The 26,282-nt window shown below is 50.0% G+C and overlaps 2 protein-coding genes across 7 annotated transcripts; both read right to left on the bottom strand.

Annotated features, from left to right (window-relative positions):
• Window positions 1-1,026: 1,026 nt before the first annotated feature.
• DHX34 (DExH-box helicase 34) lies at window positions 1,027-22,047 on the bottom strand. Of its 6 annotated transcripts, none has more exons than XM_058195162.1 (16): window positions 21,079-22,047; window positions 20,667-20,978; window positions 19,297-19,554; window positions 18,764-18,866; window positions 16,763-16,980; window positions 15,968-16,142; window positions 15,486-15,685; window positions 14,992-15,093; window positions 14,528-14,764; window positions 12,775-12,948; window positions 12,365-12,470; window positions 2,610-2,836; window positions 2,253-2,528; window positions 1,899-2,078; window positions 1,624-1,774; window positions 1,027-1,499 (listed from the first exon to the last, which is right to left on the bottom strand). In XM_058195162.1, the coding sequence occupies exons 1-16, from the start codon at window positions 21,892-21,894 to the stop codon at window positions 1,357-1,359; spliced, it is 3,678 nt and encodes a 1,225-aa protein (XP_058051145.1). In that variant the 5' UTR covers window positions 21,895-22,047; the 3' UTR covers window positions 1,027-1,356. The 6 variants fall into 6 exon arrangements, with proteins under 6 accessions (XP_058051145.1, XP_058051146.1, XP_058051147.1 ...); XM_058195163.1 differs by having other exon boundaries at window positions 1,950-2,078; XM_058195164.1 differs by having other exon boundaries at window positions 2,610-2,716.
• Window positions 22,048-22,538: 491 nt separating this feature from the next.
• On the bottom strand, window positions 22,539-25,999 carry C5AR1 (complement C5a receptor 1). The gene is made up of 2 exons (XM_058195180.1): window positions 25,951-25,999; window positions 22,539-23,912 (listed from the first exon to the last, which is right to left on the bottom strand). Exon 2 carries the CDS (start codon window positions 23,891-23,893, stop codon window positions 22,823-22,825), a length of 1,071 nt encoding a protein of 356 aa, XP_058051163.1. The 5' UTR covers window positions 23,894-23,912; window positions 25,951-25,999; the 3' UTR covers window positions 22,539-22,822.
• Between the last annotated feature and the right edge of the window lie 283 nt (window positions 26,000-26,282).

Here is a 26,282-nt window from a genome sequence, read left to right as displayed (position 1 = left end):
ATATGGCTGTTTGGTATTTCGATTCCATTACTGTTTGTGATTTTACCCCAACTTCATTACTATCTTGCATATTTCTCTAGCCAAATTCCATTGATTTATCTGTACTAAAAATCCTTATGGTTTATTTGTTAATGACTGGATTTCAATTTCTGATTTTTCATTAAGCTGCAGATTATCCATATAAACCAAAGGTGAGATTTTATTAGCAGCTATTATTGCTTGGTAACCAAGTTTTGCTTCTTTCAAAGTCACTTAAAGGGAGATCACAGCAATCTCAAATAAGGGTGATAATGAGTCACTCTGGAAGATGCCTTTCCTAATGCTGACAAGTCCGTACTTTTCATTTCCAACCAATTTTGCCTTCTACTGCTTCATATTTTTACTATAAACATCATAATGTTTTTACTGACACCAGTTGTTTCCCAATATTTGATAATCCAACTATGAGGTAATGAATCAAATGCACTTTTGTAATCAATCCAGATGATATGTAAAGTGGATTTTCACATTTTGCAATTCTCCAAAACTTGATTTTATGCACGTCTGCTTTTCCTTTCCTTTCCTTTCCGGATATTATTTTCTTCTAAATAAGCTTGGATGTTCTCTACTTTTATGCATGTGAGTAATTTTAACATTGTAGGCAAAGGTATTGTCGGCCTATGGTTTCCTGTTGTTGATTTTGCTGAGTCCTTTTGAATCTTATACATTTCGTTATGTATATTAACCAGGCACTGATATCTCTTTTTTCATTAAGCTGTTTAGCTATAATGGGATGGCAGCTGGTCAGATATTTGAGCTAAAATTGAGTCATGTAATTGATAATTTCCAAATGTTTTTAATCCTTTTCACCCAATTTTAGCAATTTCTGCTCTTGTTCTTCCATTTGATTTTTAATAAATTCATCTTCAATTTTTTTTATCCATCCATCATTTTTGTTATAGTTTGAGTTTCTTGTAGATCTTTCCAAACTGAATTGTTTCCTCTTTGTTTGATTTTCTATTTTCAGAATTTCTATTGCCATTTGAACATTGGTATAGTTGATTTTATTAACTTTATTATTAAAACATCCTCATAATCCCAGCTTAAAATTAGCATATTTTATTTTAGCAGAATGGTTAAAATGTGCTGGTTAATGACCGCAATAAAATAAGTAATGCCTGACAATTACAGTATGCCCACATCAGTTCAAGGTTTTTGCAGCAAAACCAGGCTTGCCCCACAGGAACTCATTCACCTTGATGGGGTCAAATTATGTTTCTTGGGGAGCAGCTGGCCTCCCTTTTCTCTGGGCTCATCCTCCGAGCCACAGCCAGTTCCAGGGAGTGATCCACCTATGAGAATCAGCCAAGGGTCCTTTCACAGGTACCCCTGATGCTGCTTCCGATGCTTCAGGATTTCTGTGGGTGTGAGGTGCAGGCTGTCCTGGCAGATGGTACAGTGGTAGAGTTGCTGCAGGGCACAGGTGCCAGATGCAGCCTGCACTGTGCCCCCTCTGGGCCCTGGGGGAGCAGAGAAGCACAATGAGAGGGACCCCAGTGCTCCAGCTCTGAAGATGAGACCCTGCCCCTCTCCTTCCCAAATGCCAGGAGACCCCGCTGAAAATGCAGCTACAAAAGGACTTGCCTTTGCAGCCAGGCTCCCCGTCCTGAGGGTCAGACGACTGGCAGCCCTCTTCATGGGCCACACGCTCCAGAGGAGTGAAGGGCATGTAAAGGCCACATCGTGGGCACGTCCAGAAACTGCGCAGGCAGTCACTGTACAGATCTCCCTCCCCCTGTGGGAGTGTAAGGAGACAGTAGTTACAGGGCAGGTGGGCTGCTGCCCCCTCCCACAGCCAGGAATGAGAAAATCCCCAAACCCAGGAGTTCTTTCTTCACCCCATCCCTTCCTGGACTCACAGCCAGACAATTAAATGTCAGAAACTCGCCAATCCTGTAGCCACCTTTCACCTCGTGGGGCACCAGCTGCACTCCCTGGAAGAAGCTTGGCAGCCCTTTAGCCTCCTCAGGTGCAACCCTGGGGCCTCCATACAGGTGCTGCTGCTCCAGAGGGGTCATTCGCCGGAAGGTGTACTGGACCTAAGGACAACGGGAGATGCTCAGACCACCAGCAGAGAAGCAGAGCCCCTGCTCCTGATTAGCAGGGAGGTTCCTCCTCCACTCCTTAACCCAGCAGCCACAACCTCTCTCCAGACAGCAGCATACCCAGGTTTGGCCAGCCTCCACCTGTCTCCCTATGGCATAGCCACATACCTCCGTCTTCAGGAAGCTCAACAGTTCGTGTGTGAGTTGGCACACCTCCGGGGTGCGGGGTGCTGCCTCTGTCTCTTCTTCCTCCCCAGCCTGCCCTGTCAATCTTTGCAGACACCTGTCCAACACTTTGTCCCAAGAGGCCCGGAGACGTAAGGCAATGCCGAGCATCCGCACAGCCATCTCTGCCACGGGGATTTGGAGCTCAAGCCAGGAGTCAGCCACAATGCGTGTGCAGTCAGCGTTGGTATCGAGAGAGCGAGCCAAAAGCAGTAACACCTGGGGGAAAGAGCAGATGTTTCAGGAAAGCAAGAACTGAAGGGGCAGAGCGAGACACACAGCCTGCCAGAGCCCACTCACCTGCAGTGCCGGTAGGCGGAGACAGTTCACCAGGTAGGGCTTGTGGGTCTCCAGCAATGAGACGAAGGACAGGACTTGGGGGTGGCTGATCATCCTCTCCTTGGCATCTGTGGGCAGTAAGGTCACTCCCTCAGGTCCCTCTGAAAGCCTCAGGTCCCTCTGAAAGCCTCTTCCCATCCTTCCTAAGCTCTGGAAAAGTCTTATTCCTGCCCTTGATGGCCCTCCAGCTGAAACAGCCACGAAAGGAGAGGATAGCCTGTTGCAGCTTCTTCCAACATCCACTTCTTGGCTGCTTCAGTGCAAACTTGACATCAGATCCAAGATGGCGCCACCGAAGGCTGCCTCAGTGAAATGCTCTCTAATGGTTTCTTTATTTTTAATTATTCTCTGCGACTCACTACGGATTTCTTACGATACCATCTGCTAAAAATTAAGCAACATTTCTTTAAGGAGCAGTTTTCTGTGATCTCACCCCCGCCCCACTTCTTTACAAATATGGAGGAGATTCTAACAGGAAAAAGCAATTTCCCCGGAGCCATGGATTACCAAAAAAAACAAAACGGAGGAAGCGAAGAAGGAGAGATAAACGGGCGGGAATTCTAATCAAGCTAAGAAATAAGAGAAATAAAACTCCTCTGCCTTCAATTTTCCTAACCAATGTACATTCACTTGCTAATAAATTGGATGAAATACAATTCTGATTTTTATAATTCAGCAATCCTATCCTTCTCTGAAACCTGGTTAAATGAATCAGCAGCCTGCATGTCCCAGGGTTTCAGATTCAACGATCAGATAGAATTGAAAAAACATCTGGTAAAAAGAAGGGAGGAGGCTTATGCTTATATATCAGCAACAGATAGTCTCAGGATATAACTATAATATACAAATTCTGTGACAAAAACCTAGAGACATTAATTATCAACTGCAAACCATACTATTCACCTTGTGAATTTTCCTCATTTCTTCTAATTGCTGTTTATGAACCACCATAAGTCTGTGTAAACAAGGCATTACGAACTCTAGCTGACCAAATTATGGAGGCTGAAGCCAAATACCCCGATTCATTGGCCATTATTTTTGGAGATCTAAACAAGGCAAACTTAAGGAAAGAGTTACCCAAATACTTTCAGCATATCAATTGTCCCACTAGAGGCAAGAATACTTTAGACCATTGCTACACAACACTAAAAGATGCTTATCGGTCTTTACCACGAGCAGCTGTAGGACACTCTGATCATTGCATGATTCACCTTGTACCTGCTTACAGGCAAAGACTTAAAACCACAAAATCAACAATTAAATCCATGAAGACCTGGACTGAGGAGGCAAATTAAAGCTACAGGCTAGCTTTGACTGCACTGATTGGAATATTTTTGAAGATACTCTGCAGATCTGGATGAACTCACAGGTACTGTAACATCATATGTCAGCTTCTGTGAAGACCTATGTGTATCAACAAGGAACCTGCGAATATACAGTAACAACAAACCTTGGTTTACAGCTAAACTTAAGGTTTGAAAGGAAACTACGGCCACCTATCTCCACAACCACCATCTCAGACACACCAACAACAGCCAAGCCTCCTACAACTGACCCCATCCCATTGGGTTCACAACCCCTAGTGATCACAGAAAAGGAAGTGCAAGACTTATTTCACAGACAAAAGCCAGGAAAAGCTCCAGGCCCAGACAACTCCTTCTTGCTTAAAAGTCTGTGCTGACCAATTGGCCCCCATCTTCACCCATATCTTCAATAAATCACTAGAGATGTGCTATGTTCCTTCTTGCTTCAAACGCTCTACTATCATCCCAGTGCCGAAGAAGTTCACCATCAAGGAACTGAATGACTACAGACCAGTTACTCTAACATCTGTAGTCATAAAAACCTTTGAAAGGCTAGTGCTGTCCCACCTGAAAACCATCACAGATCCGCTGTTAGACCCCTTGCAATTTGCATAACGAGCAAATAGATCAACAGATGATGCTGTTAATATGGCTCTGTACTACATCCTACAACATCTTGAATCTCCAAAGACGGCAACCAGGAGGCTTAAGGAACTCCGTCAAGGGAAACGCCCCCTGCAGGAGTACATCGCCGAATTTCGTCTTTTGTGCCAGGACTCTGACTGGAATGATGCAGCGCTGGTGGACGCGTTCCAGGAGGGACTCTCAGAGGAATTGCAAGACGAGCTGGCCCGGGTGGAGGCGCCGCAGACCCTCGACAACTTGGTGCCCCTTTGTCTCCGCCTCGATGCCCGTCTGCAACAGCGACCATCCCGTCGCACCCCCCGGGACCCGCCGTCGACATCTGCACCCCCACTTCCTGCACCACCAGCACCCCGGGTCGCCCCACGTTTTGTAACCGCTGCGGAAGAGCCCATGGAGTTGGGAGCGGCCAGACCTCGCCTGACAGCCCAGGAGCGGAACCGGAGGCGCCAAGGGGGATTGTGCCTGTACTGGGGAGCCCGCCACGCCGCTTCTTGCCCCAGAAAGCGAAGTGGGGCACGACGCCGTCCCGAATCACAGCGTGACCAATCGAACGGAGCAGGCCCGACCTCGGGAAACCCTAGGTCGGGCACGTACTAAGCCCCACTGGACGTTGGAAGTAGACTCTGGGCCCCTCGGCATCTGATTCTGGACACACGGATATGGTTGGGGAACCAGTCGGACGGGCTCCAGGCGCATGCGCTGGTGGACTCAGGGGCCACAACAAACTTTATGGACCAGGCCTTTGTGACCCAGTTTGCGGTCCCGTGGTTCCGTGGACCCTCCGATGCGGGTAGAGACAATTGATGGACGAGAACTGGTGTCCGCCCCATTAAATTCGCCACCCAGCCTTTGCGCCTGGCTATTGGGGACCATGAGGAGGCGATCCAGTTTTATGTCACGGCGGACCTTCATTTTCCTTGGTCCTTGGGTTGGCCTGGCTTCGGACCCACGATCCTCAGGTGGCCTGGTCGCGAACGCCATCTCTTTCCCGAGTCTGCAGTGCCGATCACATCCGCCACACCTGTGCCGCCAGAACGCCCCACCGCTGCCATCACCTTGCCTCCTGAGCTGACGGACTTCGCCCGGCGTGTTCAGCGAGAAGGAGGCGGACCGACTACCCGCATCGGCCCCACGATTGCCCGTGGACCTTCTGCCCAACGCACCACTGCCTGTGGGACGCCTGTATTCCATGTCGGAGCCCGAGTTGGCCGCCTCAGGGACTTCCTGGACAAAAACCTGGCCCGAGGGTTCATCCGCCTTCAAAGTCCCTCTCGGCCCCGTCCTCTTCGTGAAGAAGAAGACAGGGACTTGCGCCTATGCTGTGATTACCGCCGGCTAAACGCCATTACGGTGCGGAATCGCTACCCCTGCCACTCATCCCGGAGCTGCTGGAGAGGTTGCGGAGGCCACGATCTTCACCAAGCTCGATCTCCGGGGCCTACAACCTGGTGCGGATGCGAGAAGGAGACGAATGGAAGACGGCATTCGCACCGACACGGACACTACGAATACACTGTCATGCCATTTGGGTTGACCAACGCTCCCGCCGTTTTCCAGCACTTCATGAACGACGTGTTCCGAGACATGTTGGATCGGTTCGTGGTTATCTACCTGACGACATCCTGATTTACTCGGTCCAGGAAAGCCACCTTCGACACGTCGGTCTGGTTCTGCAACGCTTGCGGGAGCAACAACTCAATGCGGCTGGAGAAATCGTCTTCTTCCGGACTTCCATAGAATTCCTCGGCATATCATCTCGCCCGAGGGCATAGCCATGGACCCATGTAAAGTAGAAGCTTTGTGTAGCTGGGAAGCCCTCATCGGGTGAAGGATGTTCAGCGCCTGCTGGCCGCCAACTACTACCGGACCTTCATCCCGGGCTTTGCCACACTGACAGCTCCACTTACCCAGCTCCTCAGGAAGAAGGTTGCGTTCGGTGGGGTCCCCGCAGCAAGAAGCATTCACAGCCCTCAAGAAAGCCTTCGTCACGGAACCCGTCCTGAGGCATCCCGACCCGCTCCGGCCTTTTGTGGTGGAAACGGACGCGTCAATGTGGCTCTGGGAGCGGTGCTGCTACAGGCTCCGGCGAATGGCGGCACACTTTTCCCTCGCTTACTACTCCTGGAAACTCAACCTTCCGAGCGCAACTACACTATCTGGGAAAAGAGTTGCTGGCTATCAAGGCTGCATTCGAGGCTTGGCGACACCATCTGGAGGGCCCGACATCAGGTGGAGGTCCGAACGGACCATCGGAATCTCGAGCACCTCACCACAGCTCGGAAGTTGAACCAGTGACAGATCCGGTGGTCGTTGTTTTTGCCCGGTTCAACTTCCGTGACCTACATTCCCAGCGGTCACAACCGAGGCGGATGCCCTGTCCCGCAAGCCAGAGTACCTCTGCGCCAAAGACCCCTTCCTCCACGGACAGTGCTGCCGGCAGAAGCCTTGGCGCAGCATGGGAACCAGTGGAGTTGCGGGCCCAGGTGTGAGAGGCACAGCGCCAGGACGCCTGGTCGCAGCAAAGGAGAGCGGAGGTGGGCCCCGCATCTCCTTGGACCTTGGAGGAGGACTTACTCAAGTTTCGGGGGTGATTATATGTGCCCACAGGACCACTCCGAGCCCTTGTCATGACCCAGTGCCACGACAACCCTGCAGCAGGACATTTTGGGTTCTTCAAGACCCTCCACCTGGTGACATGGACCTTTTGGTGGCCCCGAGTGCGGCATGATGTACATGCCTATGTGACATCCTGCGTACCGTGCCGGCAAGCCAAGGCCGCCACGGGGGCCCCTCCCGGGCTCCTCCAGCCCTTGCCGACACCCGACAGACCCTGGGGGGCGATCTCCATGGACTTCCTGACGGACCTGCTGCCGTCCTCTGGGTTCACCACGGTGCTGGTGGTGGTGGACATGCTCACCAAGATGGCACACTTCATCCCATGCCGCGGACTGCCCACAGCCGCAAAACGCCCGCCTCTTTCTGCAGCACATCTTCCGCCTCCATGGTCTACGGACAGGGTGGTTTCGGACCGTGGAGTTCAGTTCACAGCCCGCTTCTGGAAGAGCCTGATGGCGCGTTGGAGGTGCAGGTGTGTCTGTCGTCATTGCACCATCCGGAGACCGGCGGGGTACAGAGAAGGTCATCGGTATCCTGGAACAGTATCTCCGTTGCTTCATCAACCAGCAACAGGACAACTGGGCCGATTACCTGTCCCTGGCGGAGTTTGCTTTTAACAACTCTCAGCACACCTCTACTCAGATGACCCCGTTCTTTGCCAATGTGGGGTACCATCCGCGGCTCTTCCCTCTGGCACCACCGGATTCTCCTGTTCCCGAAACGCAGACCTTCCTGACGGAATTGCATGCGGTCCAACAGTTGGTACGTCAGCAGCTGGATCGGGCAAAGGAGGACTACAAACGATCCGCTGACCGTTCCCGGCGGGCAACGCCCCCGCTGGCAGTTGGAGACCGGGTGTGGCTCTCTACCAAACACCTCCCGTCCGACCGCCCGGTAAAGAAGTTGGACCACCGATTCATCGGCCCGTTCCCTGTCGAGGCAGTCATCATAACATTTTTGTATATAAATGTTTTATGTGCCTGTGAACCACCCTGAGTCCTTCGGGAGATAGGGCGGTATATAAATATGAATAATAAATAAATAAATAAATAAATCAACCCGGTAGCCTACCGACTGACCCTGCCACGATCCATGCGGATCCACCCCGTCTTTCACCGGTCCCTTCTGGTTCCTGAGGCCACACCGAGTCCCCTTCGGTGCCCAACAGCACCCGTCACTGTCGCCGAGGGCGGGTCGGAGGGATACGAAGTCCACAGCGTACGAGACTCCCGCTGGCTGAAGGGTCGTTTCCAATATTTGATCGCGTGGAAGGGATACGGGACTGATTTCTCCTGGGTAGATGCCTCCGACGTTCATGCCCCTGACCTGGTGCAGGCCTTCCATGAGCAGAACCCAGCCCGACCGCATCCCGATCGTCAGCCCCGGGGGAAGGGCCCTGCGGTGAGGGATAGTGTTGTGACCCAGGTTCCTGGACCCGGACTCCTGGACTCGGATGATTCAGAAAGTGAGGGAGAAGACCTGGCAAGCCCTGTTTCTCTTGAGCCCTTTCCCTCCCTGGCACCCACTCAAAGGGAGGAGGAGGGGCCGGCAAGACCTGATTCCCTGGAGCCTTCTTCTGATTTGGCAACGCCCCAAGAACAGTTTTGGAGTGATGCAAGACTGCGCAGACGTGATCAGCGTGCGCAGCAGCGGAAGAGTTGGGGGAAAGCCAAGTCATAATTGTCATGCAGTGACATCTGCAGAGACTATAAATAGGAGGCGGGACTTCCTGGTTTTTTGTCTTGGACAAAGCAATGAATTAGCGCGGGCTAACTGTCTCAATGGAGGGAAGAATATATTCGTGAGTAATTCTGGCCTTATCTATAATTTCGTTATCTCCAGAAACTTGGCAGGCCCGTGGGTAGACGTGGTTGTAGAGAGTATGGTGGCATATCAGTTTCCCTTGCACCTGGAGGAAACTGTCTATCTAGACCCGTTCCAGTCCGGTTTCCGGCCCGGTTTCCAGTTTCCGGTTTCCAGTCCGGTTTCCGGCCCGGTTACAGCACTGAGACGGCTTTGGTCGCGTTGGTGGATGATCTCTGGAGGGCCAGGGATAGGGGTTGTTCCTCTGCCCTGGTCCTATTAGACCTCTCAGCGGCTTTCGATACCATCGACCATGGTATCCTGCTGCGCCGGTTGGGGGGATTGGGAGTGGGAGGCACCGTTTATCGGTGGTTCTCCTCCTATCTCTCCGATCGGTCGCAGACGGTGTTGACAGGGGGGCAGAGGTCGGCTCCGAGGCGCCTCACTTGTGGGGTGCCGCAGGGGTCGATCCTCTCACCCCTTCTGTTCAACATCTATATGAAGCCGCTGGGTGAGATCATCAGTGGCTTCCGTGTGAGGTACCAGCTGTACGCTGATGACACCCAGCTGTACTTTTCCACACCGGGCCACCCCAACGAAGCTATCGAAGTGCTGTCCCGGTGTTTGGAGGCCGTACGGGTCTGGATGGGGAGAAACAGGCTCAAGCTCAATCCTCCCAAGACAGAGTGGCTGTGGATGCCGGCATCCGGGTACAGTCAGCTGAGTCCACGGCTGACTGTTGGGGCGAGTCACTGGCCCCGATGGAGAGGTGCGCAACGGGCGTCCTCCTGGATGAACGGCTGTCTTTTGAAGATCATTTGACGGCCGTCTCCAGGAGAGCTTTTTACCAGGTTCGCCTGGTGCGCCAGTTGCGCCCCTTTCTAGACCGGGATGCCCTGTGCACGGTCACTCACGCCCTCGTGACGTCTCGCCTGGATTATTGCAATGCTCATGCTCATGTAGACATGGGGCTCCCCTTGAAGGGCATCCGGAGACTGCAGTTAGTTCAGAATGCGGCTGCACGGGTTATAGAGGGAGCCCCTCGTGGCTCCCGTATGACACCTATCCTGCGCAGACTGCACTGGCTACCTGTGGCCTTCCGGGTGCGCTTCAAGGTTCTGGTAACCACCTTTAAAGCGCTCCATGGCATAGGGCCGGGCTACTTACGGGACCGTCTACTGCTACCGGATACCTCTCACCGGCCCGTGCGCTCTCACAGAGAGGGACTCCTCAGGGTGCCGTCAGCTAGACAGTGTCGTCTGGCGACGCCCAGGGGAAGGACCTTCTCTGTGGGGGCTCCCACCCTCTGGAACAAACTCCCCCCAGGACTCCGTCAACTTCCAGACCTCCGAACCTTCCGTCGCGAGCTTAAAACACACCTATTTATCTGCGCGGGACTGGACTAGTTTTTTAAATTTTCTAAATTTTAAATTTTTAAATTTTATAGGGGTTTTAATTGGTTTTAATATTTATATTATTTTTAATAATTAGGCTTTCTGAATATGTTTTCTTAATGGTTTTCTTAATTTGTATATATATGTTTTTTTATCTGCCTGTGAACCGCCCTGAGTCCTTCGGGAGATAGGGCGGTATATAAATTTGAATAAATAAATAAATAATAAATATATTTATGTAAATAAAAGGAGAAAAGAAGGCCTCTGACTGACTCTTTGCTGGGAGTATTGGGGGGAGGGAAACAGAACACTACCATATCGCAAGATCTTGATCTATTGAAGACCTATTTGTTTGTTCGCGCAGGACTGGCATAGGATTTTAATAGGATTTTAATTAGTTTTAACGTTTTAATATTTTATAAATTGGGGTTTTATTTCTAATTGTTTTAATTCGGCCATTTGTATAATAAGTTTTTTAATCATGTTTTTATGTGTATTTTGCTGTTGTTTTTATTATGGCTGTAAACCACCCTGAGTCCTTCGGGAGAAGGGCGATATAAAAATTTAATAAATAAAATAAATAAAAATAAATAAAATAAAGATCTAAAATGGACAGCTAACATCAGAAATGTCATCAAAAAAGCACAACAAAAAATGTTCTTTCTGCGCCAACTCAGAAAGCTCAAACTGCCCAAGGAGCTGCTGATCCAGTTCTATAGAATTATTGAGTCTGTCATCTGCATCTCTGTAACTGTCTGGTTTGGTTCTGCAACCCAACAAAAAGGACACAGACTTCAGAGGATAATTTGAACTGCAGAAAAAACAATGGCTACCAACCTGCCTTCCATGGAGGATCGGTATACTGCACGAGTCAAAAAGAGGGCTGTGAAAGTATTTACAGACCCCTCACATCCTGGACATAAACTGTTTCAACTCCTACCCTCAAAACGACGCTATAGAGCACGGCACACCAGAACAACTAGACACAAGGACAGTTTTTCCCCGAACGCCATCACTCTGCTAAACAAATAATTCCTTCAACACTGTCAAACTATTTACTAAATCTGCCCTACTATTAATCTTCTCATCGTTCCCATCACCCATCTCCTTCCACTTATGACTGTATGACTGTAACTTTGTTGCTTGTATCCTTACGATTTATATTGATATTGTTTCCTGATTGCTTATTCGTACCCTATGACTATCATTAAGTGTTGTACCTTAGAATTGTTGATGAACAATTTTTTCTTTTATGTACACTGAGGTCAATCACACTTAGCCAATTAAAAAAAAATTCAATTCAATTCAATTCAATTCAATTCAATTCAATTCAATTCAATTCTATTCTATTCTATTCTATTCTATTCTATTCTATTCTATTCTATTCTATTCTATTCTATGTGTACATAATAAATCTTCCACAATAGAAATAGGAGTTGTAATTTGTGAATTGCGTTGACAGGAGGAGTTATTAGTTCTAAAAAATGTTATCCGAGGTTTTCCTACATTTCAAATCTAGTTGACTTTTCTTTTCTTTCCCCTGTCTGCTCAGGATGCAGCACTCAGCCAACCCATTTCAGGAAGCCACTCTGTCATTCAAACCGTTGCAGAGGAACGGACCATTATACCTGGTAAGAATTATAAATAAGCAGCAACAGAAGCATCAGATGGATAAGGCTCATTTCCCTCCCATATTTCTTCCAGTGAAATTATTTAGTCCTTCTGTTAAATAATCCTGGGATGAAAATCTGGGTTTTCTCTCCTCCTCCCACACCGTCATAACTTCATTTCAAAGTCAGGCTGGAACCATGATTTCCAGTACAGAAAACCTCCAAGAAATACCAGAAAAACCAGAAAGTCGGAAAGAAGCTCCTGACTCTCTCAGGTGGCCATGATTTCTCTTGAGGCCAGCGGGAGTTGAGATTCTCCTGGGGCTGATGGGCTTCCTCCTCACCTGGGTCCTTGCTAGCCTTGGAGTCTGAATGCAGCAGTTCTGGGGCATCAGCAAACACACTGGTCGGGTGCAGGACAAGGCCGGCTTTCTCTCTCGTGTGGAAGATCTGGAAAGCACACAAGAATGGTTTCATCGGATCTTTTAACCGTTTATATATTGTATTCTTTTGTTTTGAGCTAAACTGCTGGAAGCCACCCAGATCATTTGCAGGATTTAAGATAGGTGGCTATACAGACTAAAGCAATAAATAAAACAAGAAATAAACAAGCAGAGGTGAATCATGGCGGGGGACCAATTAGGAAATCATCGATGTCTAGGAAGACCTTCTCCCTGCAATGCCGGGCCTGACTCCAGCCCCCTTTGACCCACAGTAAGACAGAGTGGCTAGCAGGGCCAGCAGGGACACCTACCTGTTCCGAATCTTTGCGGGTCTCGTTGAAAGGGTCGGGGGCAGCCAGCTGAGGATAAAGGCCCCGAGCCAGCACCAGCTGCAGCAGAGCCAACTGGCCGGTTGAGAGCTCATGGCCTTCACAGGCAGCTGCCTGCAGCTCCTCCATATCATGCCGCAGCTGAAAATTCACATCCTGCAAGACAACAATACAACCAGCTGCCTGCAGATGCAGAAAGACAGACATAGGCACGCACCACTCTCCCTTCCAGCCTTCAGCCCCAGTGGTCCGTTGGAAAGACCGCACCCCCGAAGTGCTTCAGGGGGCTCTCTAGAAGGACTAGGCCAAAGGCCCCCGTTCCAGCCTCCCCATGTTGCAAACATCCACTTCCGGGTGAGGCAGGAAGCATCCCTGTGCTTTCCAAAGTGACCAGCATTCCTTTCAGAGGCCAAGACGCCACGGCCCACCCGGGAGAGAGGGCCTGCCGCCCCCACGGAAGCAGCCACTGAAAACAGGACAAGAGAGAAGGGGCCAGTGTCCTAATTTTTCCTCTATTTGTATCTATTTTATGTATCCAATCTATGTTTAATCTTATTACCTAATAAATTCTTAACAAATAAATAAATAAATTATTTATTTATTTATTAATAAAATTCAAAGGATTTTAAAAACTGGTAAGTTTTTCTTTTGGAATTTATGGACAAACAATTGGGAAAAAGTCATGGAACTTTGTCCCAAAGGTGCTTTTTCAAGAGGCAACTAGATTTTCTGTTTTTTCTTTGAAGACGTTCTGCTTCTCATCCAAGTAGTTTCTTGGATGAGAAGCAAAATGTCTTCAAAGAAAACCCAGAAAGTCCAGTTGCCTCCTGAAAAAGCACCTTTGGGACAACCATGACCTGGAGGACTGAGAATCTCCATAGTCATGGAACTTTGTTTTCGTACGTGCAGTGAAATTATTGTGTGCACAAATTCAGCATTAAAAGTAGTCCACAATTTTGGCCATGGCAATCGGTATGTACCCATGTCGTGGGGCCACGTGATCATTATTTGTGACCTTCCCAGTCAGTTTCTGACAAGTCAAATCAATGGGGAAGCTGGATTTACTTAATAAATGTCTGATTCACTTAACAACCACAATGATTTGCTTAACAGCTGTGGCAAGAAAGGTTGTAAAATCAGGCATGACTCACTTAACAACCACATTGCTTAGCAATGGAAATTCTAGTCCCAATTGTGACCATTAAGTCCACTAGTCATTGCTGACTCTAGAGGGCGCTGCTCATCTCAGTTTCAACATTTCCATGGTCAAGAGGCCGGCATGACATAACAGAGCCCTGTTACCAAAATGGTACCTATTTATCTACCTGCATTTGGCTTCAAACTGCTAGGTTGGCAGGAGCTGAGGTGAGACAGAGTTCACCCCTTTGTGTGGTCTTCGGGTCTTAAACCTAGGTTGCCGGCTTTCCAGCTGACAAGCCCAGCATCTTAACCGCTGAGCCATCCTGCCACCCCTGAAACCAGAGTAAGTGGTAAGTTTATAATTGTACGTATAACTGCTATGAAGTTCAGAATCTGCTTCTTTGTATCTTTTTTCCCTTTATTAATTTTTGGCTTTTTTCTCTTTGAATTCTTTCTTTTCCTTCTCTTTTTCTTTATATTAGCTTGTATTAGTTATTTTTCTTTTTAAAAATCTGTAATAAAAATTGTATGTATGTATATGTGTGTGTGGGGGGGACACTGCAAGTCAGCTGACCCTTCCTCTCATTTGCCCCACCTGAATGTCTAGGCAGGAACTGTCCTCCTCCTCTTCCCCAGATGAAAAACGGGACCCTCCTCCTTCCTGCTCTTCCTCCTCCTGCAGCCGCAACAGCTTCCGCCGGCGCCCGCCCTGCTGCTCATGCTCCCGCTTGAGTCTGTGCAGCTCTCGATGCTCCCGCCTCCTCCTCTGTCGAGTGTAGGAGCTGCAAGGCTGAGCAGGAGGGCGCAGGAGTCCGTGGTCCCGCAACAGTTCCTGGCAGAGCAACCAGAGGGAAAAGATAGCCACCCATGCTCAAGGCTACAGAAGCCCCTTCCAGCCCACCTCCTCTTCTCTCCACAAAGGGTGTCCTTGCAAGTGAAGATAAAGAACAGCACAACTCCTCCATATCATCAACACCACCACACCGGGAGCTTCCCACCACCAGGCGTCATCTGCCTAGCAGCCATCCTCACTCCCAGCCCTTCTCAATGGACACCAACCTGAAACTGGCGCCGCAGATTGGCCGCCTCGTAGAGTCGGTGCTCCTCCAGGCCCCGACGCCGACACCACCACTGGGATCCTCGGCGATTAGCCACTTTCTCCTGCCAGCCAGACACAAGGGAAGCCCAGCTTGTGTGCTCAGCAGGAGAGCAAGGCCCAGCTCCATCCCCCATATAAGTGGCAGACGTGCCAAAAAGACCTTCCCATCCCCTTGCCTGGAGCAGGAATGGCGCTTGGCTGGAAAAATGCTGCCTCAAATAGGGTGTCAGTTGCCAAGAGAGCCGAAAGAGCAAAGGTAAAATGCCAAGAGAAGATCCAGGGAACCCAGAGAAATATTCTTGCACAAGGGCCCTGGGCTGGGAAAGGACCCTGCAAGGAGAGCCTCCCACATGGCACTTCTCTGGCTCTCGAGGAAGATGTCACCCAGGAAGGGAAGGACTGGCAAGCCGAGCTCTTCACACTGCATCTATGGCACTTCCCCTGCCCCGCCTACCTGGACCCAGGCGTTGAAGATATTCAGAAGAGTCAGGGGGTCTCCCAGTGGGCTCCCCAGACTTCGCCGGGCTGCCAGGCAGTCCAGGTCCCTGCGCCCCCCACCCCTGTGCAGGAAGGGGGAGGGCACGCTGAGGACAGCGGCAATGGTGAGCATCGGGGCACCCAGGTCCAGGAGTGTCCCCAACACCAGCATCTTCCCTGCAGAGGAAGAGAGCGCGTGAGGCAGCAGGCAGTGCCCACCCAGGCAGCCACTCCTCCCTGCCACGAAAGGCCCCACCCACACTTTCTAGCAAAGTCCAGCATAATGCCCACCCTATGGAATTCAAACTGAGCCCTGCACGGAGCTGTCAGTTCCAGGAAGACACACCAGGCAGATTATGAGATGACAAGGAGTCTAGAAGCAGCCCAACAAACTGCACCCGAAGTGGCCAGAAGGAGAAGGCTTGATCCTCAGGGATATCAGCTGCACCCGTCACTCACCAATCACCACATCAACTGGCAACTGAGCCAGGAGAGTCCCAATGGGTGTTAGGGCCTCTGCTGAGTCCAGGGCGCCCTGATACTTTAGATAGCCCAGGGCTGCCTCCAGGCTGGCCCGAAGGGGTGGCTCCAGGAAAGGGAACACTCGGGGATCGCCTAGGCCCATGCTCTTCATCTGGGAACAGAGGGTGGGTGGGTTCATTTTAACAAGGAGGTCAGGGATGGGCCCAAAAGAGCCAGACTCTCCTGCTCATTGCATCCAACTCCTCCCTGCTGCTCTCCTGCCTGCCCTTCCCATCTGCAAAAGGGCAGGAGGCGTTCTTTCTCAAGGCCAGGGGAAGACTATCAAATCCATAGGAAGACAAATCCACGGGACCAGACAGGCCCGTGGAAGACATTTCTGTGGCCCAGAACTAGACCAACTGGCCTCGGATCTCCGGAGCCCAGTCAGGAAACAGCTTTTCTCATTAATGACTGTCTATCCACACACCTCCCCATGCTAGGAGTGGAACGTGGGGCTTCCCACAAACCAGGTTTCACTCTGAACAAGGGGGAGATGGTGATTCTTCTCAGAAGACCTCCACTCAGGAAGCGCTTCCCCAGCAGCAGCAGCAGGGCCAGCGCTCTGCATCTGGATGCCAAAACCTCCCTGAGCGTTCAGAGATCCACACAGCCTGCAGCCCTCCCCTTTGTGCAGTTACTGGGCAATTTGAGGCATCCGGAGGGAGAAGCAATCTTCCTCGTCACTCCCCCACCATGCCGCCTTGAATCACAGCCACCATGGAGCAAGCCTACCTGTAAAATCAGGGCATCCAGAGCTACTCGCTGGATCTCTGGCACTGGATAGGGGGCAAAATTGTCATAGTCTGATTCAGCATAAAGGCGGTAGCAGACCCCGGGCCCAGTGCGGCCTGCCCGGCCCTTGCGTTGCTCAGCACTGGCTCGACTGATCCAGAACTCCTGGAGGCGATGTAGCTTGGCCTTGGAGTCATAGCTCATCTCTTTCACCTTTCCTGAAAAGAAGCGGGGGGCAACCATGAGAAAGAGGGACATGAAAAACTTTGGAAGGAGAGATATCAAAGCAAGTATCCCAAGGATGGGGTTGGGACAACGTATCAGCAACAAAGCCCAGCGCTCAATCAAAGGAAGGAAAGCCCAGCATCATCTCCTTTTGTCTTACAACAGTTATCACCCAGGCAGGCTGCTGAGCTGAGAAGGTCTCTCGTGGTCCTACTCTCGGATCAGGCCCTTTTGGGCCCATCATCAGCAATTGATGTCTTTGATTGCTGGATGCCGAGATCTAGACTCTGTTCCTAGATGCTGTTGTCCATGTTATCTTTTAGTCTTTATATTGTTCCCTCCTGCGAAGCAACTGGAGCTGTCAATGTCATTATTTTTGCCCTGGGGATACTGAAGCTTATCCGTCCTTTGTTGATAACCTGGATCAATCATGGCAAAATGCTTTGGCACCGTTTCCTTCTGCAGGTCCCCCCAAAGATTACTGCACTTCCTCCCCTCCCCTCCCCTCCTGTCTCCAAAGCCCAGGGTTGCTGCAGTTTCTTGTGGTCAAACCTTTGGGATCTTGTTCTACTTGGTGTCCATTTACTACTGGTAGTTTTACGTTGGGAGTTGCTAAGTTTCACTTGAGGGACATTGGAGAATCGCTTCACAGGCACCCTGATGGGTCGACTCCCACGGGGTTAGGCAGCTGCTCCAGGCTATTCTGGACCTTCTCTTCTTCTCGGATCTCATTGTACCATAGGGCTCTTCAGTGGATTGCTGGTTGACCAGAGTTCAAGGTAAACCCGGGTGCTCCTTCTGATCTCACCCCGACCCACCCACCCAGTATTTATCTGCCTTGCTTTCAGGATTTCAGGGATTGGCCGCGAACTTCAGACCAGAACTTCAAGACCTTTTGAGTATAGACTAGATGGTTCATGCAGGATCTGCTCATCCGTTCCTTAATCCTAACAATTCTTCTTGTTTTTATTTAAGTGACAATGTCTGTGTGTTGTTTTAAATACAGGGGTGGGGAGGTCCTGTGCTTGGTTAATTACGGTTGGCATCTGGTATCCCCTGGTCGTAACCAACTCACTCTATTAGTGGTGTAGGTTTTCACAGTACCTGTTACAGAGTGTTGAGCTTCAAGGTCTAGTGACCCCGGACTAGGCAACAGATTTCCTGATGTTTCACACACACTCCAGACATGATTGGCAAGGTGGTAATTAGGGAGTTTTTCTAATTTATACTGTGTCTTGAGAAGAGTGGGCAATAGATCATCCTCATCATTTTATCTTGGAACAGTTTGTGCCATTCCAAGGAAAGACAGAATTGCACAAAACAGCCCAGGCTGATTAATCCCAACTCCATTCTGAAGGCCCAATATCTGTCCCCACGGTGTAGTGTTATGGAGATGACCTGGAAGAGAACATCTAGCAGCTCTACAAAAGCAACAAGGGCAGAAACATGGTCCGAGTCCTGGGAAAGGAGAAATAACATGTGAACCCCGTGCACCAAATCAGATCACAATGTCCCAGGACACCAGGAGGGCTCTCCGATGGGAGTCTGCTTGGGGCCGTCTTCCTCCCCTCCCTCTTACATCCCAGAGAGGAGATAGCATGAGCCTCTTCTTTCCCTTCTGCCCGTTGCTTCTGGAATGGCTTCGCCTGAATATTCCCTTCAAGGTCATCTCCACGGAAAGCCCCTTTCCTGCATCATGGTTTGTTTCCTGGGTGAAAAAAAGCAGCTTTCCTTCATCGGCCAAACTTGGAGGGCGGAGGGAGGAAGAACTCTCACCTGAATCCACAACAAACCGGACCCCATCGATGGTCACAGAAGTCTCAGCAATGTTGGTGGAAATGATGCACTTCCGGACTCCTGGTGGAGCAAGATCAAAAACCTGAAGAGCAAGGACAGCAGTCATTAAGAGATTCTGGGGTGGGTTTTTTTTTTTTTAAAAAGTAAGTTGTATCTCTCTGGCCAAAGAAAGATAATGAAAACTGCAACAGAAACCTGGAAAGCTTCCATTAGCTGCCACCTCCAAAAACTTTTATGCTTAGACAAAAACTTTTATGCTTAGACAGTGCCATGAAGAGCTATCGGGCGGTATGTCGGTGTAAGTGCTATTGCTAAGATTTCTCCTCTTTCCGTGAAAAACAAGGATATCAGGACCGCAACAAGCTGAAAGAGCCCCAAAATTCCAGCCACACCCCATCTGGTGACATCACCATACTGGATTTAATTGGCCACTGCTCTCCATAACAACAAGGCCTTCTCACCGTTGAAAGTGGGAGGAGGTAGTTTACCTTCTCCAGCCCTGCTCAACTCACCTTGTCCTGCTCGGCCACAGAGAGGGTGCTGTGCAGAGGAAGGACCACCCAGCGCTTGGTGAAGGTCGCGTAAGACTGTGCAGCCTCCACCACTGCCCCAATCTCAGCCACCCCACTGAGGAAGATGAGCAGGTCTCCCCTCTCCTCCGGCGGATACTTGTGGTCGATGGCCTGGAGCACCCGCAGGAAGGGCTGGACGCCCAGTTGCTCCCTGCGCCCACGGCTGCTTTCCTCAGGGCGGATGGGTTCATAGATGACCTACAAGGAACAGGAGGTCACATTGGTCCATCTGGTCTTCCTTCAAACCACAATTTTAAGCCTTCCGTATTAAAAAAAACTACAGCTGGAAGGACACGGGCAGCTTCTGATTAAAAACTCACAGAGTAGGGCGAGTACAAGGACTTGGCAAATTACTATTATTTATTTTGATGTATGAAATCCACATACCACAAAAGATGGCAAATCTGTGAAACAACAAACAAACCCACACTTCCCAGAAGGAGCTTCGACCACCCTTGCCAAAGGCCCTCCAAAACACCAGCAGGCCAGGCCTTCAATTTCTCAGGAGAACCTTGTTCCAAAAGGCAGGCCTGCTCTGGGCCAGTTTCTGGGTAGTCTTCAAGGGCAGCCCCAGGTACAGTGAATTGCAGTAGCCAAGCCACAAGGCAATTAGCACCTGCGTGACTGACTGCAGGGCCTTATAATCTGAGAAAGCACAATTGGCACCTCAGTTGAGTTGTGCAAAAGCCTTCCTGGGCACAGCTGCTCTGTGAGCAGGAACTGTGAACCCAGGAACATCCCCAGATTGTGCACCCACTTGAATGGGGACATGTTATCCCACATCCATAGAACATCCCCAGATCTGGGTGACCCAAACACACACAGCCACTCAGTCCCAGTGGGTTTGGAGGCAGTTCCTATCCAGCCAAACCAGCATAGCCTCCAGGCACAGGCAAGCCGGACTGGGGTCAAAAGATGTAACATCAGCACATTGACAATACCAAACCCCAGAGCAGTAGTTTTGTGTAGATATTGACTAGGTGGGGTGAGCAAATACAGCCCTGAAGACCGCAAAATGGGTCTAGGAGTACTTTCCTTCAATACAATCAGCATGGAGCAGCCCAGAAGAATACAGGTGTGGAAAGCCACCTGAGAGATCAAGAAGCACAGAGCTGGATGTTTGCCAGCCAACACCAATCTTTATGAAGGGTCCCTAAAACATAAACCTCTCCTCATTCTACCCCCTGGTTGGAAGGAACCCACAGCAGAACCCCCATATGTTGCAGAGGCAGCCTTGAGACCTGCTCCAAGGAAAAGGCCACCTTGCTGGCAAAGAAGTACCCCCACACATATTCTTCCGGCATCCTCACCGTGATGGGGAAGAGGCGTCCAGGAACCTGGATCACAGGAGCGTCTCCAAAATAGTCGGCAAAGAGCTGGATGTTGATGGTGGCAGACATGAGCACCAGCTTGAGGTCAGCCCGGGAAGGCAAAAGGCGACGCAGGACGCCCAGCAGGAAGTCGCAGTGCAGGTGCCGCTCGTGAACCTCATCCACGATCAGCACCCGGTAGGCGGGCAGCGTGGGCTCCCGCTGGGCCTGGCGCAGGAGCAGCCCTTCGGTCAGGAAGACGATGCGCGTGGCCGGCGAGCGGGCGCTGTCGAAGCGGATCTGGTAGCCGACCTGCGGAGGGAAAGGAGGGCGGTCGCTCCCGGCCCCGGACGGCTCCCCACCACTCGCCCCGCCTGCCCCCCGCCCCCCGCCCCCGCCCGCCGCTGGTCACCTGGTCCCCGAAGCGCCCCAGGCTCTCGCGGGCCACGCGCTGGGCCAGGGCCACGCAAGCCAGGCGCCGCGGCTGGGTGCAGGCCACGTGGGCGTAGCCGGCGGCCAGCAGGAACTGGGGCACCTGCGTGGACTTCCCGCAGCCCGTGTCCCCGGCCACCAGCACCACCGGGCTACGCGCCAGGGCGGCCAGCAGCGACTCCCGGGAGCGGGCGATGGGCAGGGCGGCGCGCTCCCGCTGCAGCCGCGCCAGCCGGGCCAAGCTCCGCCGCTGCGCAAAGTCCAGGAAGCGGAGCAACGCCAGGCCGAAGCGGCGCGTGAGCGCCGGAGACACGCCTCTCGCCTCTCGCCGGGGCAGCTGCAGGTTCAGGCGGCACTCGGGATCGTAGGCTGGCCGGTCCCGAGTCCCGGAGCCCCGCCGCTCGCAGAAGCCCCGCAGGCGCCGGAAGAAAGCCCAGAAGTCCTCCAGCTCCTGGCCGCTGCAGCCCGGCGGGAAGTAGGCGGCCTCCAGGCGGGCGCGCGTGGCGGGGCAGTCCCAGCCCTCCACCGCCATCTCGGCCGTTCCTTCGGCTGCCGGCGGCGCTGCAGGTCCTGGGTGGGCGGGAAAGCCTGGGAAGCTGCGAGGGGTGGGGAGGTGGGCGGAGAAAGGGAGATCGCCTCCCCCAAGCTTGAACAGGTGAGCAGAGAGCTCGGACCGAGCAGGTAGGTTTTGCTCGTTTATAAGAAGTTTCTGAGCATGAGCACCTGAATTGCTCTGACTATGCGGCCATTGGTTGAATGGACAGATCTTTTTAATCAGCGACATGAGTCGGAACATGTGATATACATTGTCTTAATTTTTGTTTTTTGGAGTTTATTGTATTTATAGCCCTCCTTTATCGTTTTTTACAAATAACTCAAGGAACGGAACATACCCAACACCACTTGCTATTATCTGTATAACAACAACCCTGTGAGGTGGATTGGACTGATTGAAAGGGACTGGCCCAAAGTCACCCAAGCTGGCTCTCATGCCTAAGGCAGGACTTGAAATCAAGGTCTCCCGTTTTTTAGCCTAGTGCGATAACCATTAGACCAAACTGGCCCTCTGCTCTGGTTTATTACGGTGTTATTTCTTCCTGAAGAGTATTCTGATATACTGTAGCCTTTTTATCTAGTACACAGCTGGATTGTTGCTCTGAAAGTGCTTGCTTGGTGCTGGTTACTTTGCAATAAAACTGGATCTGTAGTTTGCTATTGCTTTCTCTGATCACACAAATATCCAGGAAGAGGAATCTGCTGTTCTCTTTTCTTCTGAATTTAATTCCATGAAAGGAATCAAATTAGGGAAAAGTAGGACCCTAATGGTGGTGCAGCAAATGGATTGACTTTTAGTTGGTATCAGCAGTTACTGCTGCTCAGAAATGAAGTGCCATTTGCAATAAAAGTTGCAATAAATGAAAGTTTAGTATATCAGTAATATTTCCTAACTTTTATATTTGTACACAGATACACACACACAGACAGACATACTGAAGCAATACATGAAAGTTTAGGTAGATTTCTGTCCACTTATTTACTTTTATCACTGAATAAGGGGGAAGTGGTCTGGAGAGTCAGCTACAGTTACTGGATCTTAGGCAGTTGGTCCCACTGCATAGCAAAACTAATACAGAATGGCCAGAGAGAGCTGCTGTAAATTTGTTTTCAGCCAGAGGGGAGCAGCTGCACAGCTAGAGCACAGCGGCTTTGCTCAGGAAGCGGCCTTACACGGTTGTGTTAGTGCTGTGATCCTCCGTGGTGGTGCAGGGGCCCTGAGCCGCGCCTCTGGCCTGGGAGACGGTTGTTGAAGGTTCCTCATTCAGGACGTTGCGCAACACAGCACTCAGTGAGCGCCAGATTTTAGCCTTGAAGTCTTGGCCTGCAATGACATAGATGATGGGGTTGATGCAGCTGTTGGTGCTGGCGAGAGCCACAGTCAGAGGGTCCAGCCGGTTCAGGGAACGGAAGAGGGGGCTCCTCTGAGTCTTACTGGCCAGAATCAGGCCAATCGCATGATAAGGAGCCCAGCAGGCAAAAAAGCCTACCACGACCACCAGGACCATTTTCAGGGTCCTCTTGGAGCGTGTAAAGTGACTGCTGCGCACACGCAGAACCAGAAGCCCGTAGAAGAGGCTGAGGGCTACCGAAGGGACCAGGAAGCCAGTGAGGAAGCGCGTGACCGCCACAGAGGCCTCAGCAATTTGGTGATTTGCACCAAAAAGGCCATAGTCGACCACACAGACCGTCAGGTGATGAAGCTCGTAGTATTGTGTTCTTCTGGTCACAAAGGAGGGCAGAGTGAGGAAGGTGGCAAAAACCCAGGCCGCGCCACACAGTTTCCAGGCTAAGTGGGTCGAACGGTGATTCTGGCACCAGACGGGCTTCACCACAAGGGCGCACCGATCCATGCTTATCAGGGCCAGGAGCAGAATGCTGGCAAACATGTTGAGGATGATGATAGAGGGCAAGAGCTTGCAGGCAAAATCTCCCAGCACCCAACGATTCTCGGAGCCGAGGGACACAGCCAGAACAGGCAGAGATAGGCAGCAGAGAAGGTCTGCTACCGAGAGGTTAAGGAACCAGACTGAGCTCACTGTACGCCGCATCTGGAATCCCACCACCCAGATGACAGCCCCATTGCCCAGTGTGCCCACTAGAAACACCAGGGCATAGAGAACAGTGGCCACCAAGACGATGGGACTCAGGCTGCTCTTCTCTACACTGAGAGGTATTTCTGTGAAGTTTGAATAATCGTAGTCAGAAATGTTAGGAAGACCTTCCATAGGATAATCCATTTCCAAGTGGTGGGGAGTTCTGTAAAGGGACAAGAAAGAGAGGAGGTGGGTGTTGCCCCTCACGAGATGGAGACCAACTTCATCTGTTTCAGGAAAAGGCAATTGTTTTTTAAACCCAGTTTAGACTTCTCTCTATTCTGGTGAGTTCTCAGTTGTTGGTAAACTATTCTAAGAAGTTTTAAAATGGTTATAGAAAGCCAGTAAATGGTATTGGGGAAGATGAGAAATAAAGCTGATGGGGAAACACATACTCAAAACATGTCATGGTTGGAAAAAAAGCCCTCAGGCAGCTGAGATAAAGTACAATTAAAGTAAAACATATGGTTTAAAAAGTGCCGACTAGTTTGAGAAGAAGTCACAGCAAGAGGCAGAGTCTGCATATCTAATATTTAGAAATTGTGGCTGAATACAAAAGTAAATATTTTAATCCCACAAACCCAGGGTTCACATAACATGCTAAATCTAGATCGGCAAAGTAAAATTGCAGGGTTCCTAGAAGCTGCAGCGTGCAAGCAAATACACTGAATTGTGGCTCCGTAGAGCATCCTGGTTCTCAAAGACAGCTGCCCTCCCACAAACAGCTGGACCACACACGATCCACTGCATCTTGGCCTCATCAAGTGTGCTGGCAAGCCCAACTATTTCAAAAAACTGCCACTACATGTTCCACAAACACTATTCCACTCCTTCATAAACTGTTTGCGGGTCAGAAGATCTGTATGGCAGAACAAATTCAGAACTGTACAAGAATTTCAAGCAAAATATAGTGCAGTTGCCCTCTTCCTTCTACTTTGGTTTTTCATTGCCTTTTAATTTGCATCCTTTTAGATTTTGAATGACTACAGCTGCTGCCTAATTTGTATGTGGTTTTCATTCAACATTTCATTTGATTTTATTCTATATATATTTATTTCAATTGTAGATTTTAGTGCATTTTATTATAAATAGCCCAGAGAGTTTCAGCTATTGGAGAGCTTTTAAATATTAATAAAATAAACAAATTTGGCAAATTGCTCCTTCTACCGTCTTTACCAAGGCCCAGAGAAATGACAGTCTTAGTTGACAGCAGTTCTCCATCTGAGTAAGTCTGTTACCTCCACTTTGAGCTAACTGCTGTGAATCTCTTGACTATTTTCTCATTGCTAATTTTTCATGTTCTTATTTTCTCTGTAATTTAAAACTCAGAATCTTTTTTTTTTTAGCATTTAGTGGAATCCTAAGAAAAAGGATATCCAACTTTAAAATTAGAAGACATTCAACTGCAAATGGCTTCCGACAACTTACTTTGGCATGTAGGATCTTGTTTCTGTCAAAAGTTCTGTGGTCACGGATGGGAGGGAACATCCAGAAAGAGTGAGCAAATCTAAACATATGAATCTGCAGATTTTTTCCCCCCACATACATTGCCTAATCTGACAGCAAATGGTAAAGCAAATGGACGCTGTTCTTCCATGGTGTCTTGGATGGTATACATTTGAAGCCCACAAAGATCCTAGGCAGACGAGAGTGAGGAGTGGGTCTCCTAAAGATAACTCCCACCACAGTTTTAAGAGAAGATCTTTGATCCAGTTTTAAAAACTAAACATGACTCATTAAATCTTCTCGATTTCTCTGACCTATAGCCAGATTTGCCATTAGACTAGATGAAATTCCTGGGGTCAGTAGGGGCAGTTGCCAGACCTGTTTTGCTCAGGATGGCCCAGGAAGAAGCCTTGCTGCCCAGGAATGGAGTGGGCACTCTGTCTGGTCACCCTGCATTTGGCTGCTTCTTCTTGGCTTTGGGAAGGGGGGGGGCCTCCTGGAATTTCCCTCAACAGTGGGAAAAATCAGTGCAAACCCCACTTGGCTCTTGTTAATCATTTGTATTCAAACGACCAGAAAGATCCCTTGCTATTCAAAAGTGCGAGTGGATTACCAAACAAAGCAAATACACATCCTTCAAAGATACAGAGTTTAACAGGAAAATTAATCCAATGTGTAAAGGCCTGAAAGAAGTCTCCATCCTCCCTCACCTCTACACAGTCCCAGGTGGGAAAAAAGACAGAAACTGCACTTACGATGGAGACGATGGAGACGTTGCTGTGATGCCTCTGCTCAAGATGGCAATTTTGCAAGGAGGGGCTTGGACACTCTAAAAGAGGAAACTAGACTTTATAAAAAAAGTGCTCCCTAACCAGACGCACCACATTAAGTCAAATATTAATAGGATATCCTTGTGATATTTATTGAGTACCTTCATCTCCCAAATGTTGATCCTACAGACCTGTTAGGTCAAAAATGCTACTTGGCCCCTAAATAATTGGACACCTTCAGGGCTCTGGGAGAGCAGGTGAGAGACATGCCTTCCTTGGCCCCTGATGACCCCCAGACTTAATGCATGAGTCCTGCA

This window comes from Ahaetulla prasina, chromosome 10 (genome assembly GCF_028640845.1).
Source record: "Ahaetulla prasina isolate Xishuangbanna chromosome 10, ASM2864084v1, whole genome shotgun sequence".
Classification (NCBI taxonomy): domain Eukaryota; kingdom Metazoa; phylum Chordata; class Lepidosauria; order Squamata; family Colubridae; genus Ahaetulla; species Ahaetulla prasina.
This window is presented reverse-complemented; position numbering and strand designations above follow the sequence as displayed.